Raw genomic sequence first — 21889 nt, forward strand, 5'->3', positions numbered from 1 at the left:
GGTTGGAGAAAGTGGTATAAGTACAAAACTAAGTTTGTAGCCCAACACTTTCGACCCAACACATGTAGGAGGGCAATGTGCACATTGGTGGATGAGGGAGCATGATCCTATCATTTGCAAATTTCGAAGAGTATTTTGTCAACTCTCCACCATGCATACTATCTAGCATCCATGTAACTTTGTAGCTACACATTGACTTAATGTTTCATTAATTTTGCAAAGCAATCTATTTGGTTCGCAACACCACATCATTCAAGAACATCAGCATTACTAGTACAATCAACTCGAGCAAGAGTAAGTAGGATCCAAAAAAGGTAGTCTATGAAATATTACTTAAATTCTATAGGTAGGAAATGCACTTTGGTGAACTAGCAAAAGCATGACCCTTGTCCCCAAAAACTCCAAAGAATTGTGCCACCTCTCCACCATGCATGTTGTATGGCACTCGTGTAAACTCTACACACTATCCATTATAATTAAAAATTTTCCCTATTTTCTCTCTCAAACAATTTGACTTGTTGGCAATGCTTTGCTCAAAGCAACACTCTTTAGAACAAAGCAAGCAAGAAGCATTATCATCTCAAGTCCTTGTATGCTGAACAAACCTGATGTACGAGACTTAACACATTATTAAATATGGCTAATAAATATCTTCACTTATTAATTGCATAGATCAATGAATATCTACAATTGCATGGATCTCTAATAGTTTGTTTGAAGAGTTAAGTATTTGCACAAAATGATTTAACATCATTGTATGTGATCTTAAGAATATATGGCACGAGAAGCTTGAGTTCCAACACCTTTGTCTTCCATATGCAAAGTATTTCATCGATAAAAATCCCACCCAGCAAGGCTAGCTTTAGAACCGATTCAAATTTCCACTAGTGTAATTTTTAAAGCTAAACTAGCATAGCCTAACAACCAAGTAAATATCAACCTCTAATCTTACATGAGCCATTTGTAGCTCAAAGCATGTAGTAGCATGAATGTAGACCAAACCTCAAGATCTGGTTATCGATTTAAAAAATATCGAAGTCAATTCACATTAGTAGAATCAATGACTTCAGCATTTATCTCTACTTCAGAACAAGTTTGGAAAAATTTATCTCTACTTCAGAACAAGTTTGGAAAACAAACTCAATGAAAGAAGTAGAAGCAAAGAGCTATTGCAAATCTCAAACATGCAACAGCACACTGAACCTATCACGAAAGCATGAATGCACTGAGATAACATGGGTAAAGGTACTGCTTTCAGTAGAGGTGTCTTTACCCATGTTTTAGATGGGATTGTGCCGGTATCTTGAGCAACACCATCATAAAGTTGTGATCTAGTTCATACCCGGCCTAAAACACCAACCAAGAACCAAACAGCCTCTACTTCAAGACATGTTTCGAGTTCAAACTAGAGAATCATGGTCTCCACAAGTCCGAGTAGTTTCAGTACTTCAAACCCACAGGGGAACCCCAGCACATGCAAGAATAAACTTAAATCATCCAACTAGCTACGTCTCCTGAAGAATGTGAATTAATGAATCAAGACCTTTGAGGAAATTATCATCTCGAGCTGCTTGGCCTGTGAGGACGTGTGCAAAGTCTACCAGTTTTACAGAGGAACACATATTTCTTTCAGATGTTGTGTCACTTTCAAACATCAACAAAATGGAGCTTGAATAGAAATGATAGGAAGTCTGGTTCTCAAACCTGTAGTCACAACACAGACAACCATCTACCTTAAGAACAGTAAGACCTAAGATGGAAAAGCACATTCCAAAACATCCAAAAGCAAATAAGAAGCGCTAAGGAAACCATCATTAATGCAAACTTCAACAGCAACACAAAGTTTGGCTCACCATTTCCTCAGCTCTGTGAGCTGATTGATCAATCCCATTGGGCTTTTATACACAATAGATGCAAAAGCCAAGTCTGGATTCTCTGGGTCAGCTGGATTTGAAGATATGAACTGCTTCAAAGCCACCTTTGTGCCCTCAACTGTGAGCATTTTGCACCAAATACGGCCAGGCTTCCACATTGCCTGGGTCATTGAATCAAAAACCTGTAGCACCCCCAAAGCTACTTGACATTCTCCTTGCAGACATCATTTTCAGCATTATCAGCAGATCATCTTATGCACAAACCTATACCTGTAAGCCACTGATTCGGAACCCAAGAGCACTGGAGGTTGTCTCTGCATCCTTCTCCCTGTGTCCAGCCAAGTTGCAGCAAGGAGTTCAGAAGCTGAAAGAAAATACTATTGTGACCATAATTCAGGTCAACATCCAAAACGACTTCATTAAAAGAAACTCCCATGTTCACTGGCATTTACACTGCTGAAGCTTTATCACTTCACAAAACCAGACTGATAATTGTAGCATGCCCTTTCAATAAAGTTGGGTGAGCAGGTAAAATCTTGCACTCTTTCATATTATATGAGCGTACATCGATTTAGTGAAAATCGAACAATGGATCATTCTAATCCTGCACTAGTTTTTGGGAAGCCACTTGAATCTTCACTATTTGATAGTAGTATTGGAGCAAAATGCAAACATCAGAGTACTGCTTTCTTCTCACATCAGGCTTACATTCTACAATTATAGCTTCTATTAAATATGATGTCAAACCTAGAACACAGAGACAAAAACGGTAGAATTCGGCTTGCCTACTCCCCCTTTTAAGGCATGCCAGACATCCTTCTTGTCACCATAGGCATCACCACAGCAGGCTCCTATCTGTGCTTTAAGAAACTCAAATTCAGGTGCACAAGCCTTCAGAAACAAGCTAACAATTGTCAATCGTCTTTGATTGTAAAGCTTAGACTGACTGATTCTACTTATTTCTTCTTTTGATCTACTGCAACAAATTACCGGTTCATAAAGTCAATCCATCAACTAACACCGGCAGAACCTAACTTGTATCAGACTCACGATTACTTGCCATCTTAGGTCTTAACAACAGAGAATAAGAGAAGCCAAGGGAAATAAATGCAGAAGATCATCAGTACTTGGTACCAAACACAACCCCATCGCAGACAGCAGTGTGGCTGAAACACGGCTGAAGAGGTCACACCTAGAGAAGTGCCTGAATACCAGAGGCATCATGCAATTACATTGCCCTATGAAATCACAGCTTCTTCATAAGTCACGTGCTGAAGAAACTGGCAGTCGAGGGTTCCAGGATCCAAACACAAGCCATCGTGCAGCAAAAGCATATAGATACACCAACAAAAAAATTTATTTCCTAATTTGGGAAAAAACTGGAGTAGAAGGCTGGAGCAATAGCAGCAGCTGATGGCAGTGAAGTTGCCTGGCTGGGACACCATACATATGAATAAGGTATGGGAGTTAAAAGGCACACTGAATTCAAATACACACCTGAAACATTTGGAAGAGGTTTAACATAGCTGCCAAAATGTACACAGAAGCAAGAGATGAAGAGACAAGAATGCTGAAAATGCTAATGTGAAAGAACTTAGAAGGCAATGAACTGATCAGCAAAGCAATGAAAAAATTCTGAATATAGGCAGCACAAAAAACTTAGCAACCTTGACAGGCACACGCACGCACGAGTCTGTGCATACACGTGAATGCAAGCACACATGCATGCGTGCACTGTGTGTGTGTGTGTGTGTTTGTGTGAGAGAGAAAGAGAGAGAAAGAGAAGATTATAATCTAGAGAAACGACTCTACACTTAAACCTCTGTGCATATCATGATACACACAACAAAATACAAGAAGCATCGTTCCAATACTAACTTGCATTTTGCAATGTAGATGTCACTCGCTCCAGGGTACCATGTGTGCGATCCCATCTGTATATACATTAAAAACTTAAAAGGTATAGAAATATCCATGTATAGAGCCTCAGAATGGAAATGTATGCATAGTCAAGCCAATATTAGTTAACTTCAAATGCTATTAAAACTTTTATGTCCTCAATACAACATCCAATAGGATAAATCAACCAGTAAAATGTAATAAGCAGACAATCTTTAATACTTTTGTGGTGACATTTCCAATAGGGAGATCACAAGAAGAAAGTCGGATTTCCCTGATCAAGTAGGAAAATTTAAAATAAGATATCTATCACAAGAGTTAAGCACAGGTCTATGCTTACGCATGCTAATAGGCTCTCTCATAGGCCATTCGGCCAGGGAGAGAGAGAGGGGCACACAAACACATAGCGAGATAGAAAGATAATACAAATTAAAGTACTAGAGGCCAATTTGGCCTTTGAGATAAATTACTACAAACAAGTCCATGTCTCAAGTATCTGTGAAAACTGAAAGAGAGACAGAGACACAAACAGATGGACACACACACACACAGAGCTCAGTTTTACACAAGAAAGGAGCCAAGAGATTAAAAAAAGTTGCATATTTCAATTACACTTCAGCCAAGCAAGATTGTACATGCACATGCAATCAAGCACTTTCCAAAAGAGCATACATAATTACATAAACATGGTGTAATGGCAAGTGGGTAGAACCTTAATATCCATAACACAAGGTCGAAGAAATCTGCAAGTCAAATCTTCCAGTACAATATGATGTAGATAATTGTCAAGGAAGACAGAAATACATGAAAAGCATATTAGCATATCACTGATGCGCTCCTTACTACTTTCAGGATATCAAGAATCCCACTCCCATCGGAGGCCTGTATTTGTTCAGTGCCATTATATGCTGGGAAAAATGATTTTACTGTATCTGGTACACTTTCATCTGCCCAAAATTGTTCATAGAATATTTTCTCTCTGTGTCCTCTTTTGCCATCTTGGAGTGGTTTATAGAACCTGCCAGCAGAATCCACCACAGGACCAAGTTTTCCAACTGCAATATACCAAGGAGAAAGCTGCATGAAACCCAATTCAAACTTCATAACTCATTAATTTTAACGACAACGTTGTGACCGACATCTTACCACCAGCTTGATGGCCAGCAACCTGATTCACAGCTGGTCTAAACATTATGCTGCATAAGAACAGCAATCATATAAACTCAGATTGCTGCACTAAAGGTTTATCAGTTGAAAAAGCAAGGTTCAAAAAATTTACCCTGAGGTACAAACTTTGAAGATATGAAAAAACAAATGATGGGCCCTTTACAATGTCAAACAAAAATGTATAAATATCTATATAACAAGTCCAAATACATCATCAAGATACAAGACTGTAAGATCACAACTAGACATCGGACTGCTCTTACCAGCATTAATCAAATACTAAGCTTGCAACAAAAATGAATGTATAGTTGAATGAGACATGAAAGCGTTAGTTCACTGCTCTCAGGCTGGCCACTCTGATGGGTATTTACCTTATATGACCTATGGGAGGGAGGAAAGGGAGGAGAGAAGCTCACAATGGACACCTGCGGCAACTATAACATTTCTTTGTTTGAAAAGGATAAGTCTTAGCTCACGAAAATGAAGGAAAGCCTCTCAACACCCCCTCAACCTTTTTGAGTCACCCTCCTTTCCTCAAGGGCTTCACAACGAATGGATGATGTCAAGCTGAATGATTGCATGAGTCTTTGTCTTGTTCTGATCAATCTCTGGTCTGAATCTCTTTTTTTGCAGACATGCCAAGCTCAAACATGACTAAAAACCTCCTAGTCTCTCTCTGTCCTGTAAGCCATTTGTTTGCAAGAAAACCAAAATAGGAAATCAATCCATTGTGTATTATGTACTCTTATTATTTATAGCTCTGATATTTGCAAAGTCTTCAAACCCCATCAGGCCTAAGGTACCACACAACTCCTTACCAGGGCAGCAGCAGGTTGTCCCGGGGTACATTAGCTGCCACAACTTCTTATCAATTTGAGAAGAAAAGGTTGCAGTGTCGAATTGCTTGGCTGCAGCAACAATATCAGCTGAAGGCACAAACAGGAGCTATACTACAACTTTTAACAATGTGTGCTGTTCAACCGTGTGACTTCCACCTTCTGTGCCTCTGGCCAACCATATTCTGAATCCCTACAACACTCATTGCTAAACCAAACTAGCTAGTTAAAGTTGCTACTGGTCTTGCCAGTGAAGATCTTGCTTCAGCTGCAAGAGCGAAGGAACAAACAATTGAAGAACAAGAGGAAGAATATTCTTCTTTGTTGTACACCACCTCCCCTTTTTGTGCCAAGAAAGAAAAAAATATTATCACATTGTATCTATTAGTCTATTCCACAATTTCTAGAAATATGACTAACAAATAAAACTTCAAGGATGTGTTCATACTTGCAAAGGCACATTAAGGCTTTCAAGAGATTGTTCACATAAGAATTTTAATAAGGAATCTCTCAAAGAGTATGCAAGAAATCCATCATCACAGAGGGAGGTCCACATGTCCATAAAACATCAGTTGTATATATTTCCGTGTGAAAGAAGCTAGGCACTGCCACTACAAATAAAACTGATAAGAGCTATCCATCGTAAAATGACAAGCTAAAGTCGTATTAAATTCAGTCAGAAGATATGTATATGTCGCCCATCACCACTGGCTGCCGCCACGTCCCCCGCAACGATTCGTCCGCCTGTTTCCCCCCCCCCCCCCCCCCCCCCCCCCGGCCAGCCTATCGCGCCATCCCACAGCGGCGTGAACTGAAGCTGCCCACACCCGTCAACCCATCCCGCCCTGGTCTCCACTCTGGCTCTGCTAGTAATCCGTTCCGCTCATTCCCCCCCCCCCCCCCTTCCGCCTGGGATCCACTCTAACACCAGCCCTCCCCCAGTCTTGCGCTGTATCCCAACACCAAACCTGAAGCCCAACCGAACGTTTTTCTTTTCTTTTTTTTCTTTTTGCCCATTCTCCCCCCTCTGTGCTTCCCCAATCGGTCGCCCAGCCCCTCCACTCCCGTGTGGTCCCCGTCCCATTCAACCGGCAGCTCTAGGCCCCTCACCCGTGCGACTCTAATCTGGAAACATCTCCCGTGGCACCCAGTGCTTCCATCATCCTCAGAAAATAGAACAGAATCCCCCCCCCCCCCCCCCCCCCCCCGGTTGCTCCCTCCATTTGCACCAACACTCCCCCCCCCCCCCATCCGGCAATTTCAGCAGTGTGATCGGCACGTTTCTCAGTAGGGCGCGCAATGGAAACCTTTGGTCAGACGCTGGTGCATTCTGCGAGTACCCCCCAATCAAACAACTTGTGCATCATCCTCTTGGAGGAACAACTCTTAGCCATCCATGCTACAGAGCTGGAGTTGAAAGAAACAACAATCTTTGGTCAGGTTATTGGACACTCCCCATCAAGGGCCCAACTGCAGGATTGGCTCCACTCCACGTTGTGCATTGGCACAGCGCAAATCACGGAGGCAGTCCTCATGGGCCAAGGGATCTTCATGGTTCGACTCACCTCTGCGGATGCAGCACGTGAGTTAGTAGAGAGCTCAACCTATGCCTCCATGAAGGGGGTCATTTACATGGTTCCCTAGTATAGTGGCTTCACAGAGGAGAGACATTTGCGCTCCATTCCAGATTTCTCAAACATCGAGTTAATCTAATTTTCCCTGGACGGGCGGTAGAGTACCGCTAGTTAGTGGAGGACTTTGGACGGCTCTTCGGCACAGTTCTTCCTGTCTCTTTTGCGGATGCAGTGACAACTGCATGAGTCCCAAAGATACGAGTGGCCGTGAAAGACACAAAGAGTATACCAAAGTTCTTGGAGATTGAGGCAAGAGGTCACTCCTTTAGGCAACAGGTCATTGTAATTAGGAAACCAGGGCAGTGCCTACATTGCCATAACTTTGGGCACTAGGCAACAGACTGCACGCGTTTCGGATCCAAGGCGGCTCCGCCGACAGGCCTGCAGGTGGACGTTGACGGCTTCACACGGGTCCAAAGACAACAGAGAGGGAGGCGACAGGAGAGGCCGCAGCCACCTCCTCAGACAACCTCGGCATCAAGGAGCAGGAGGGCGAGCGACGACCCCCCGGCACAGTACTCCACAACCCCCCCTGCCCGACAGGACCGCAGTCCCCCACATCCACCACCCGCGCCACCGACTACCTCACCTAAGATCCCATAGCAACCACACTCACCCCCCCCCCCCCCAACTGACTCCAGCCTACAAACCCCCCCCCCCCCCCCCCCCTCCATGGCCACTTGCTCCCCCCGAACTTCTTTCCTTCCACCACCTCCCCTTCCGAGCACCCCCCTTGTAGTGACCAAAAGGCACGAAGATCGAGACAGTAGGTGTTCGTTACGCGCAGAGAGACAGAGAGAGTGACAGAGAGCAAAGCAGAGAGTGTACACAATTTTAGGTACAATGACGAGTGTACCTTTAGGTTTTTAGATAGATATACATGTGTAAGTACAAGTGCTAAGTGTGTGTTCACACCTGAGCATATTTAAAGACACGAGGCCTTTATTCCCAACAACCTCCCACCTAAAGGCAATGTGTCTTAAGAGGAGAAAAGAATCAGCTAAGTCTAGGTATATACAAAGCTGAAATACATATATCTATCCAACTCCCATCATCTGTCAACAATGAGTGAACCGCTCTGCTGAAAGACCCTTCGTGAGAAGGTCTGCACGATTATCATCTGTATGCACTTTGACAACCTCAATGCTCTTGCTATCAAGTACATCTCTAATGAAGTGGTACTTCACATGTATGTGCTTTGTCTTTGCATAAAAACAAGATTCCGTGCTAGCATGATAGCACTCTGACTATCACAATGGAGAACAAGAAACTCTGTGATGCCAAGCTCTTCCACTAGACGTGAAAGCCATAAAGCCTCCTTGCATGCCTCAGTGGCAGCCACATACTCTGCCTCTATAGTAGAAAATGCAACACACTCTTGTAGCCTGGAGATCCAAGAGACTACTCCTGTGAAAGTAAACACATACCCAGAAGTGGACTTCCTGCAATCCGCATGACTAGCATAGTCTGCATCTGTAAAGCCAACAACAAATGCCTTCTGCTTCCCGAAGCAGATGCACAACTCCTTTGTGCCTTTGAGATATCTCATAATATCTTTCACTGCATCCCAATGCGTCTTGCCAGGGGTTGCCATGTATCTACTAACCACTCCCACTGCAAAGGCAATGTCAGAATGTATAGCAACCATAGCATACATCAAACTGCAAACTGCTGAACCATATGGTATCTAGGCCATTTCAGCCTTCTCATAATCAAATGTAGGGCTGTCCTCTGCACTAAGTTTCACATATGGAGGCAATGGAACTCCAATTGTTTTCCCCCCCTCCATATTGAAACGCTGCAAAACCTTGGAGATATACTCCTGCTGAGATAGATAGAGTAGGCCTTTTGATCTATCTCTGAGTATTCGCATGCCCAGAATGTGATTTGCATCACCAAGATCCTTCATGTCAAAGTTGTCATGAAAACTTTGCTTCGATGAATCCAAGGCATGAGTATCCCTGCCAGCAATCAACATGTCATCAACATACAGAACCAAGATAATCAAGCTGCCATCTGCTGTCTTCTTAGTGTACAAGCAGTGATCCACTTGGCTTCTATGAAAACCTTGAGATTGCATGAATGTATCAAACTTATGATACCATTCTTTTGGTGTTTGTTTCTACCCATACAAACTCCTTTTGAGTTTACATACCATCTTTTCTTTCCCTTTTTCAACAAACCCTTTGGACTACTGCATATGTCTTCATGCAGATCACCATGTAAAAATGCAATCTTTATATCCATCTGTATGAGCTCCACATCTTCAATTGCAACTAAGCCCAAAATGATTCTCAATGTAGTCATCTTGACTACAGGAGAGAAAATCTCATCAAAGTCAATTTCATGCTCCAGCTTGTACCCCTTTGCAACCAATCTTGCTTTGTACTTTGGTGAGAAACCAAAAGTGGCCTTCATCTTATAAACCCATTTGCATGGAAGTGTTTTCCGCACCAAGTCCCAAGTGCCATTTTTCTCAACAGATTCCATTTCTGACAATACGGCTTTATACCATTTCTAACAACATGGCTTTATACCATTTCTTGTTGTCCTATTTGTCCATTGCTTCCTTGAAGCAAGACGGTTCACCACAATCTGTCAACATGACATAATCAGCCACATTGTTTGCACCAGGAACAAATCTATCAGGTTGTCTAGTAGCCCTAGACGATCTCCTAATCCAGTGATCATTGTTTGCTGGTTGTTGAGCATTTTCAGCTTGTTGTCCTGGCATTTCAACCTGCAAATCAACATTAACAACTTGTTGTCCTGGCTGTTCCTGCACATGTAGTGGCTCATTATCATGGGCAATAGCTGGCTGATCATTTCCAGCATTATTTTCAGCATTTACAGGTTCATTTACAGCAAGTATTTGCTATTGTACAGCGGGCACATTTTGCTGTCCAAAAGGTATTTCTTCCCGGATTACAACCCTATGGACCTCCTCAATCTTTTCGGGTTGTTTATGCAAGCAATCTTTCCAGAAAATAACATCATTGCTGCATACTACTTTCCTTTTCTCGGGATCCCACAGTCTATACCCCATTTCACCCTCGTCACCATATCCTAGAAAAATGCATTTACAAAACTTTGGCTCAAGTTTGTTGTGTTTTTCTTTACGAATGTGCACAAAGCCTCGCAGCCAAACACTTTCAAGTGAGCATATAAAGGTGGCTTGCCCGACCACGCTTCTTGGGGAACCCCCCCCCCCCCCCCAACCCAAAGACCTGTTTGGTGACCAATTAATTAAGTGAACGGCTGTCATAACAGCCTTTGTCCAAAAACCATGGGGTAATGCAACATGAGACAACACCGTACGGACCTTATCCTGTATGGTCTGATTCCTACGCTCTGCAACTCCATTTTGGGGTGGATTATGAGGGGTAGTGAGCTCCCTCTTTATCCCTTTGCTGTCACAAAATGCCTAAAAGGCCTTGAACACATATTCCCCACCATTGTCAGAGCAAAGACACTTAAGTGTCTTATCAATCTGATTTTCAACCAATGCCAAGAATTTTTTGAACTTGTCAAGCACTTTATTCTTGCTATGAATAGGATAAATCCATATCTTTCGTGTAGCATCGTCGACAAAGGTGACAAAATATTTCTTTCCCCCTAAAGATAATCCTAGCATCTGACATACATCTGAATGTACTAACTCTAGAGGAGAAGATTTCAACGAAAGAGACTTTTTATGAGATGTTTGAGCATGTTTGCCATAAATATAATGATCACAATGCTCAAAATCAGCATAATAAAGACAAGGCAAGTAACCCAAATGAGAAAGCACTTTCATTCCTGTTTGACTCATGTGTCCCAACCGGCCATGCCACAAAGAAACACTTGGCTGCTCGGTCACGGCAACAACATGGTCACACACACTAGATACATGAAGTGGGATACAAAGAATCACTCTTGCCACCTCTGGCAATCACTCTAGATCCCTTACAGATCTTCCATTTTCCATCACCAAAGGTGCTATGAAAACCATCATCATCTAGCTATCCTGTGCTAATCAAGCTCTTCTTGAGCTGATGCTGAAGTATAAAGATAGAGCCATGCTAAAACTGCAACTACACACTGCCAAAACCTGCAATGTCACATGCATAGTTGTCCCCAAGATGGACAACACCATGTCGACCCTTGTATAGACAAAGAACCACTCACGATGAGGAGTGACATGAAAGGAAGCACCTGAATCGAGAATCCACGTATGCATGTCATCATCTGTATCTACAAGTAAAGCATGTGCACCAAAGTGTGAAGAGACAAAGAGTACGTCACTCCCACTATCACTGTCATGAGTCACTACATTCACCTCTTCAATTTTAACACTGCTCTTCTTAGGCCGATTGTCTTTCTTCTCTTCCTTGCTATCAACTGTCTTCTTGCCTTTTCCTTTCTCTTTCTTCCATCTGTAGCAATCACGTTTAAAGTGACCCTTCTTACCACAATGGTGGCATTCAACATCTTTGCCACGTGATTTACTGCGTCCCTAGCTATCAGATTTTCCTTTCTGTTGTGATCTGTCCCTAGTATGTAAAGCACTAGAAGACTTATTGGATGCATTGTTGTGCCGATTCATTTCTTCCATGAGTAGAGTACTCTCTACATCAGCATACAAAAGAATCACATTGGAATTGCTCATAGCAGTCTTGAATGTATCCCAACTCTCTGGAAGAGTGCAAAGCAAGAACGTAGCCTTAAATTCTTCATCAATCAAGAACTTCAAGGCAACCAACTGGCTGAAAATAGAGTTAAACTCACTCAGCTGAGTAGACATTGCTGTACCTCTTCCATGCGCAAATCCATAAGCTTTTTCAGCTAATACACTTTGCTTGCAGCACTTTTCTGTGCATACACTTCTTCCAGTCGAGTCTATATAGCATATGCAGAATCCAAACCTTCAATGTTAAACAGCAAGGCATCCGAAATCAATAGCTCGATGGTTGAGCGTGCAAGCTCATTTAATTCATCTCAATCTTCCTGTTCCATGTCCGCGGGCTTTAACCCTTTGGTTTTGATCGGCTTTGCCTTCTTCTTTTGCAACAAGATAATATAGCACTACTTTTGCCAAACTGCAAAGTTATGTGCTCCTTCAAGCTTCTTTATGTGCATGAGATTGTTGTCACTGCTGCCAGCCATGATTTTCAGCCCAAATGTGACCAAAAAATCAGTAAATGCAAGCCCAAACTGTCACCCTAGTGACCAAGGTATAAACAAGTACCAACCAGCAATAAATGACCACATAGAAGCACAGATTTCAGATCTGTAATTAAATTTTCAGAAGCATCAAACCATGTGCTACAGCATTCCACAATTGATTACAGCTGTTCCAATGGCATATACATCACATTACATGAGAAAACCCAAATTTTAGCTGCAATTTCTGTTGTACATGTACCCACGGGGATAAAATTTGACACGCACGGTCAAAAGCCCCAAATTTTTTATGCTCAAAGCATTAACCATACATCTGAATCGTCTCTGACATGCATAGAATAGGCCAGTTTTGCCAAAACTGGAGCAATTTCAGCAAATCCCCCAAATTTCACTGATCAATTTGTCCCAATTGTATTAATACATGTTCCCGAAAGCATAAACTGGGCAAATTTAGCAAAATTAGCAAAATTTCACAAAATTTTGCAAAAGCCCCAAATTTTTCGGGTCCAAATGTGCACCAATGTCAGGCAATCTGACTCAGCTGAACAGAATTTCACCAATACGATAAAAGCCCCAAATTTTATGGGTCCAATGTTGAGAAATTTCACTCAAATGAGTAAAATTTCAATAATTTTGGCGAAATCCCCAATTCAAATGCGCACAATGTCTACAATTTCTGACACAAATGCCTCAATTTTGCATGAACAATACTCGGTCTGGAGAAGCCCCAAATTTCTAGGCCACCATCTTTTGTATGAGGCCAAGATGCACGACACATTATTCATTATCGAGGCAAGGTCGTGCGCAGTGGTCGATTTGGAGGCTCTACCCATCTGCCAGGTACTGGAGCCCACAGCAAACCGCTCTAAGGTATGGGAGATCATAGGGAGTCTTACTGGTTGGCATATCTAGAAGGCGCGGTGTCAAGAGGCTTTCGCGGAGAGAGTCTTTCAGTATAGGCGACCTTAGCAAAGCTCTCGACCTCCATCATCCACTCCCTCCGCGGCCGATGGGATCAAGTGGAGGGCGAATCCAAGGCTCGTCAAGAGCTCCGATGTCATTTCATGCGCACTTGGGGCAGCCATGACTTGTTTTTCGTGATGGAGACAAGCAGCCCCAAATGGTGATACACCCCCCCTCCATGGCTTCTTGCCCCCATCCCCCCCAAACCTTGAGAGGCTTGTATACATGATGTACTTGTGACTTTCATCAGCTCCAACTAGTCTGTTGAGCATGAGCATTCCGTCGTAATCAGTTTTTCTAAGTAATATAATCAGCCACATTTACTTGGAATATATGTGTGCTTCATCCATGTAACTATTCTACTCATGCGCAGACACCTTTGGGATATAGTGAATGAGGCAACACCAAGAAAAATCACTCTTGATTGGCCAGAAAAGATAAACAAGCCCTCCCTCCTATAGTATTGCACTTAGTACCTAGTTAATAAGAATTTACAGTGGGGCCTAGTGAAGCAGATGCGATGTTTAATGATTTTAAGACAGCTCCACCTAGACTGTTAAGCACAGATCCTTCGTAAAAGTCTTCTAAGTAATATAATTAGCCATACCTTTTTGCACAAAAGTCGAGTAGATATGGAGGGATTCCTCTTTAGATAGGCATTGCAAAGTCTCTCTTTTTTTTTCGGTACCACTACATTGGAAAGGAGAATTCAAATAAGGAAATATCATAGCGATATTAATTGCTATACTCCATTGATATAGACAAGGTATTTCTTCACCCTTCTTAAGGTCTAACTTTTAGAAGAGATTGAATAACAACTTCAAACTTGAGATCTTACTGTAGCTCACACAAGCCCAACAATTGGCACGTGGCTTGGCTATGGTCTGTTCCCAAAAGCTCACATCAAATGCAAGAGCCAAACAAGACACAAAAGCACCAAATTATAGGATTGTTACAATGCCAAGAAGGTGTGCAGGAGAGCCCTTGGGATTGTCTTCCATAGCACAGCTGAGACTATGATAGTGCCTTACAAGATAATGGCATGGCTCATAGTCAAAAGCTTGACATGTAGATATGAGGATTTTCAAGGGAATCATCTCTTTCTTATTTTTGGACAACCCTTCAGCATGATCCCCACACTAAACTTCTTGCAAATAGAGTGGAGGACATCATTACAAAACTAGAGCTGATTGTTACTCTTACACCTTGGTTCATAGCAAGATATAGTCACGCCATAGATCTAGAGGCCATTCTTGCCAAATGCAGTAGCAAGAGAGGATGGAGAGGATAAAAGCAACAATCTGGATGAAAATGACCTTCGGAAATAATCTTGAGGGCAATAAACATAAACTAGCTTGCATGCATGCATCAGCAAACAAACCAAAAGACTCGCTCATCAAGAGAGTTAGAATACTCTTGCGTGGTAGATGACACACAATAGACCCCCAAACGTTGGCACCCCTTTCAGTAATTCTTTATCATTATTCAAAGCTTGCACGAATCACAAGTCACTTGCTGTCACAAACCAACACTCTCTCAATGCCAATGATTCTCATGTGCCTTGCTCTTGAATCAGCCCAAACTTGTCTCCAGCACGATGTCTTAAGTTGCTCTCACCAACCTTGACCAAATGTGCAACAAATCTCTCCTGTTGCGCACTGCAAACCATGCAATACACATAAATATTAGTTCCAAACTCATCTATTCTGCAAAGCCTTAAGCCGATTCATGAGTCAATCTCAATGCTTTGCCGTAACCTTTGTCCACTCAATTCACTTCAAATTGAGTAAATTCGCACTTGCACTACTACCATAGCAACTAACCTTGATTTCATGTCCAAAACAAAAGGATAATTGCTCCGATCTCTGCCATATATGGCCCATTGGGTATTATCTTGCATTTCCCTAATTTTCCTATGCATTTCTTATAATAGAAACATTGTATTTCAATTATTTAACACGATATAACTCATCATGAGTGCACAATGACCTCGTCATCCTCAATATTGGCCTCCAACCAACTATAGAGTGTGTTGGAGCTCAACTGGGGATGTGCAACAGTTCGAGAAGAGTACGAGAGTGACGGCGAGAGTCAGAGAGCGAGAGTGAAAGTACGATTAGATTTTGAGTGTACCAACAATGTGTTGGTACACAAAGAATAAAATGTATTGATACTTGGGGCACGTAAGGGTGCATTCACATCTACAACTAAATAATGTGCGTGTACTATATACGGAGGTCAAACGAGCCTTTATCCCAACAACCTCCCACTTAAAGGTCCGAAGTGAACCTCTAACCAACTCCTACTAGTCGTATGCAATGCTCATGCTAAGCTTTGCTTAGACTTTTAGTGAGAATATCTGCAGGGTTGTCCTGTGTTTTGATCTTGGTCAATGTGATTAGAACATCTTCTAGAATCTTTTTGATGAAGTGATATCGCACATCTATATGCTTTGTGCGTGAATGATACATGGCATTCTTAGCCAGATACACAACACTCTGGCTATCACATCCCAAAGCTGCAATATCCATAAACATTCCAAGATCCTCTACTAGTCTGCTCAACCATATAGCTTCCTTAGAAGCTTCAGTAGCTGATATGTATTCAGCTTCAGTAGTACTTAGTGCAACGATGTTCTGCAACCTGGAACACCAAGAAACGGCCCCACCAACAACTATAAAGGCATACCTGCTGGTGGACCTACAAGTGTCCAAGTCACCTAACATGTCTGCATCACAATAACCTTGCAAACTAAGTGCACCCTTCCCATAGCAAATACACTTTCTTTGTATACCCTTTTAAGTATTGAAGAATACACTTAACAGCCTCCCAATGTATTTTGCCAGGATTTGACATAAACCTGCTAACAACTCCCATTACATGAGCAATGTCTGGACAAGTAGCAACCATAGCATACATAAGAGAGCCACAAGCAGATACATAAGGGACTCCCTTCATAGCATTTGCTTCTACGTCATCTTTTGGGCTGTTGGCTTAACTAAATTTAAGGTAAGGAGATAAGGGTACCCCAAAAGGCTTAGCTTCAACCATGTTAAATCTGTCCAGTACTTTTTCAATGTACATTCCTTGAGATAAAAACAGTGATTTCTGCATTCTATCTCTGCGAATCCTCATACCCAAAATATGCTCTACATTCTCCAAATCTTTCATGGAGAAGGCTGATTTCAGCTGATTTTTGAGAGCAACCAAGCTAGTCTTTCTTCTACCAACTCGCAACATATCATCCACATACAAAACTGTAAATGCCCCGAACAACGTAGTATGCTTAACAATTATGATATTCGCTTGTTTTCGAGATTTAATATAAAAGAGAATGAACACTTAAAGCTGAAAATGAAAATTACTCACAAAATTACAGCCATGAAAATGTAAAAGTAATGGAGACAAGATTGAGGGTTGAAGATGGGCAAACCCCCCCCCCCCCCCCCCTCCCGAAGAAATGTATTTCTGCTCAACCCAAGTCCCTTAGGGAAGAGCTCAGTTACAATCAACCTGAGAGTGAGGAGAAGTAATTCTCACTCTCACAAGATCATGCAAAGATGTACAAACACACATGCATTATCTATTATGCAATGATAAGAACTGATTTCTTTACAGTATGAGAGAAGAAAGAGGGAAAATCAGCCTTTCTTCATCGTTGAACAGTAGTACATGGATAGGGTTTGCTTCTTGTTGCTAAAATGGAAGAAAGAGCTTGAGAAGGAGGTGCTGTAATGAATTTACAGGCTTGCTGTCCTGTAAAACAGTAGTGATAGAAGAGGGAATATGGAGGAATTTGATAATGGAGAAGTGGGGGATGATGATGGGGATGGATGGGGCCAGTTTCTGGCTATCTGTGGGTGCTGTACATGAGTTTACAGCAAAGAAAAATGATGCTGAATGAAGAAAACCGACCTCTTATTTATAAGAGAGGGAAGAGCTAGTACAAAAGGGGAAAGTGGAGTAGCACAAGACAAGTGTCCAGCCACATGTCATGAGATGTGACAAGTGGTGGGACACTTGGAAACTTATGTGACAAGTGTCTTGACACTTGTCTCTTCTCTATGGTCTTCCCTTTTGGGCTGAATACTGTCAAGAATAGAAACAACCAAATTTAGTAAGCATAGTCAGAGTACAGAATTTACTATTTTTAGAATGACATCCCTATTTTTTACGACTAGCATTTTCAGGCTAATTCGAGGCTCCTAAAATTTAGGAACCTCCTAAAATTTAGGGACCCCCCAATATGGGTGTCATATGAAAGCTTTTTCCGTGTACATCGCAAAAACGGTATCAGAATCTTCATGTGACTTTCCTATGCAAAGAAATGTGCATTTCAAGCTTTCAGCCCACACATGCACATTGTACAAGCATTTCATGATCATGCCACCTTGTTGATTGTAACTGTCTGTTCTGGCGGATCTAGCCCACACTTCAAGGCATCAATCCTTTCTGTGTACGAGTCTAACCCTGATATGCGTGAGTTCTGGTCACATGCGCCCAATCGGGCCATATAGGTGGAAGTGTGAACTATCTTTTCTCTAACCCACCGCGTGGGTCCACCATAACCTGTGACCACTCATCAGTGGCCAGCTCCAATGCACTTTTCTTTATATCTAATTAGTGCAAAGGAAACAAATTTTTAATAAATCATTATATAGACAAATTAGTGAAAAAGGATACAAATTCTGTTTCTATAGAGTTATGACAGCCCTCTGGCTTTTATTCAGCTGTCCTCAGCTGAAAAGCTTCTTGATATGGCTGAAGAATGTCTGGGTAATCCTTCATGAATTTTTCATCTATCCACTGTGCATCTGTTGTGGGTAGATTTTTGAATTCTAGTAAGAATTTTCGTGTCACAAGGCCACTTCTTGTGGTTCGATCCTTGTGAAACAAAATCTGTTCAGGTTCCAAGAGTTGCTTTGTTTCTTCAACTTCTGAGGGATCTTCAGTAATGGGTTCCTTTGGTTCTGGACCTATGTAAGGTTTTAGCAAACTTACATGAAAAGCATTGTGTATTTTCCAATGAGCAAAAAGCTCAAGTCGATAAGAAACTTCATTTATTTTCTCAATTACTTTGAAGGGTCCAAAGTATCTACTGGAGAGCTTTGGAAAAGATGAATTTTGACCGGAACCTTGTTTGAGCCTGCTTTTATCAAACTTTAGCAAGACATATTGACCTTTTTCAAAAGCCAAAGGTCTTCTTCGTTTATCTACTTGCTTCTTTTGTCGCTCTTGGGCAACTTTGATAGTAGCTCGAACTTGAACCATTGCTATTTTTAAATCTGAAGCAAACTCATCAGCAACAAAAATCTTATCTTTAGTGCGAATAATTGGAGGAGGAATCACTTTACCCTGTACTATTTCATTTGGAGCTTTCCCTGTGGATGAGTGCATTGTATTGTTGTAAGCAAACTCCAATAATGGAAGATATTTCTCCCATTGTGACTTATGTTCACTAACATAAGCTTTCAACATATCCAAAAGAGTGAGATTCATCACCTCTGTTTGGCCGTCAGTTTGAGGATGAAAAGCTGAGGAGAACTTTAAAGTGGTTCCCAAATTCTCAAATAAAGCACGCCAAAAGTTACTTGTGAATTTGGAGTCTCTATCTGAAATGATCTCACAAGGCATACCATGTAATCTGAAGATATGTTGAATGAAAAATCTTGCACCTTGTGCGGATTTCAATGTTTTATGACATGGAATAAAATGTGATTGCTTGCTGAATCGATCAATTATGACCCAAATCATATCATGACCTTGAGGTGTTCTTGGAATACCTGAGATGAAATCCATTGTGATAGATTCCCATGAATCTTTTGGCACTGGAAGAGGTTGCAACAATCCTGGAGTCTTCTACCTATTATACTTGGATTTTTGGCATACTAGACAAGCCTCAATGAAATTATGTGTATCTCTTCGTAATGTTGGCCAATAATAGCGCTCAATTGCACTTAAAGTGGCTGCCCTCCCTCTATGCCCTGCATAAGGGGGTTCATGACTTTCTTTAAGCACCTTTTGTCGAACAGGAAGAGTGACACAAAGGCGATTCTTCATGAGAAGGTAACCGTCTTTTATGGAATAATCTGGATGAGAACCTCCTTGCTATAAATTTGACCAAATTGCTGCAAAATCAGTATCTTCATCATAAATATTCTTCATTGTTTGAAAATCTTCATGATGAGCCACTGTAATAGTTGCAATGCGAGGCACTCTAGAAAGTGCATCAGCAACTACATTTTGTTTCCCTGGAGTGTACATAATTTGAAAATGAAATATAGACAAGAAATTTTCCCATCTTGCATGTTTCTCCTGCCAATGCTTTTGAGTCTTGAAATACTTCAAGCTCTGATGATCAGTTTTAATAAGCAATTCATTGCCTAAAAGATAATGTTTCCATACCTTCAAAGCATGAACCACTGCTAAGAGCTCCTTTTCATAAATGTCATACCTTTTCTCCACATCATTTAGACGGCGGCTTTCAAAGGCTACGGCATGGCCTTCTTGATTTAGCACTGCACCAATACAATCACCGCAAGCATCTGCTTCCACCACAAATGGTTTTACCAAATCTGGAATGATAAGAATAGGTCCAGAAGTAAGACCTATTTTCAACCTTGTCAAGGCTGCCTTCTCTTTTTCCTTCCATTGGAAAGAGGTCTTCTTCTTTGTAAGGTCATGAAGTGGAGAAGCCATATGTGCAAAATACTTGATGAAGCGGCGGTAATAAGAGCATAAGCCAAGAAACAATCACACCTCCTGTACATCATGAAGATGAGGCCATTCTTGGATTATCTTGATCTTTTCAGGATCCATCTGAATCCCTTCAGAAGAGATAACATGTCCAAGGTAATTTATTTTATGCATGAAAAATTCACTCTTTTTATCATTTACCAAGAGTTGATTTTGTTGAAGTAATTGTAGAACAATCCCCAAGTGCTGATGATGCTCCTCTTCATTCTTGCTAAAGACAAGAATATCATCAAAGAAAGTACCGACATATTGTCGATGCTCTCTAAAGATGCGCTCCATCCTTCAATTAAAGGTGGCTGGTGCATTGGTTAATCTGAAAGGAACCACCAAGAATTCATAAAGACCGTATGAAGTGCGGAAAGCAGTTTTGTGTACATCTTGTGGTATTACCCTAATTTGATGATAACCACTCTTTAGATCAATGCGGTTGAAAACCTTTGAGCCTCCTAGACGATCCAAAATGTCGTCAATTCTGGGAATAGAAAACCGATTCTTCACAGTGATTTTGTTGAGGGCTCGATAATCAATGCACATCCTGAATGTGCCATCTTTCTTTTGAACAAGAAGAACCGGTGAACAAAATGGTGAGCTACTTGGCCTAATTAGCCCATGGTTGAGTAGGTCTTCGACTTGCTTTCTGATTTCTTCTTGTTGAGGACGGCTCACACGGTATGGTGCTATATTAGGAGGAGAACTGCCTGGAATAATATCAATATGATGGTCTTCTGGCCTTTCTGGGGGAAGCTGATAAGGAAGATCTTCCGAAAAACAATCTTTATACTTTTCTAAGAGCTGAAGTCGCTCTTGGTTTTCAGCATTCATATTATCTTTTACATCAGTGACATAAAGCAAACAACATTGAACACAATCCTTAATTGCTCTAGAGACTTGCATATGGCTTACCATAGGTATGGTGTCTCCAGAAACTCCAGCTTGGATCTCGTACTTATTGCCTTTGTTGGTGAGTTCTACCTTCTTTTTCTGAGAGAAGATGGTTGAATCTACTCTATGATTCCAAGGCATGCCAAGAATCACATCGCAACCATCAAGGTCTCCGATACAGAAGGTATCTTCGTCACTGTAGCCTTGAATTTGAAACTTGAGCTTGCCAATGTAGGGTGTCACAGTCTTCACTGTGTCACCTTCATCGGCATTTAAAGCTTGGCGAACTTCTGCGGGAGTGTCCATCGCTTCATTCTTTAATCCAAGCTCTTTAGCTAATTGCAAGGAAATGATATTTTCATTCGCCCCAAGATCTATCAAGAATAGTGCTTGCTTACCTTGCAACTGTCCCCAAGCTTTTAATAATTTGCGCATCTCTGGAGTGTGAGTTGTGTTTGCAACTACATCACTGATAGCATTGATTTTCACTGGCGACTTAGGCTTGTTGTCAGAAACTTTGCTTTGTCCTTTGTTTGGACATTGCTTCGCTATGTGGCCTGTTTCTCCACATTTAAAGCACTTCCCTTCTTTCATGAAGCGTTGCTTTTCTTCTTCGAAAAGTTGCTTTGCTTGTAGGTATAGATTAGAGCAAAATTGAGGAGCATTAGGTGGTGCATAGGGCTTCAACTTCTTTTGATTTGAAGGCTGCTTTTGC

The 21889-nt window shown here is 41.6% G+C and overlaps 1 protein-coding gene across 4 annotated transcripts in view; it reads right to left on the bottom strand.

Moving 5' to 3' along the window:
* Positions 1-1109: 1109 nt before the first annotated feature.
* LOC148010649 (inositol polyphosphate multikinase beta-like) overlaps positions 1110-21889 on the bottom strand; it is an 80895-nt gene continuing 60115 nt past the window's right edge. For 3 of the 4 annotated variants that reach the window (XM_087672221.1, XM_087672222.1, XM_087672223.1), the window contains 7 exons: positions 4920-4969; positions 4629-4828; positions 4486-4545; positions 3753-3808; positions 2145-2202; positions 1854-2056; positions 1110-1704 (listed from right to left, as the gene is read on the bottom strand). In XM_087672221.1, coding sequence (XP_087528347.1) covers positions 1506-1704; positions 1854-2056; positions 2145-2202; positions 3753-3808; positions 4486-4545; positions 4629-4828; positions 4920-4969 — 826 coding nt within the window. In that variant the 3' untranslated portion in view covers positions 1110-1505. Of the gene's footprint in view, positions 1705-1853; positions 2057-2144; positions 2203-3752; positions 3809-4485; positions 4546-4628; positions 4829-4919; positions 4970-5758; positions 5855-21889 lie in introns of those variants that run through there. The other variant, XM_087672224.1, reaches the window with a different exon arrangement.

The sequence above is a fragment of the Lygodium microphyllum genome, chromosome 29 (genome assembly GCF_053477565.2).
Source record: "Lygodium microphyllum isolate KBCC chromosome 29, Lygodium_microphyllum_v1.1.10, whole genome shotgun sequence".
Lineage (NCBI taxonomy): Eukaryota > Viridiplantae > Streptophyta > Polypodiopsida > Schizaeales > Lygodiaceae > Lygodium > Lygodium microphyllum.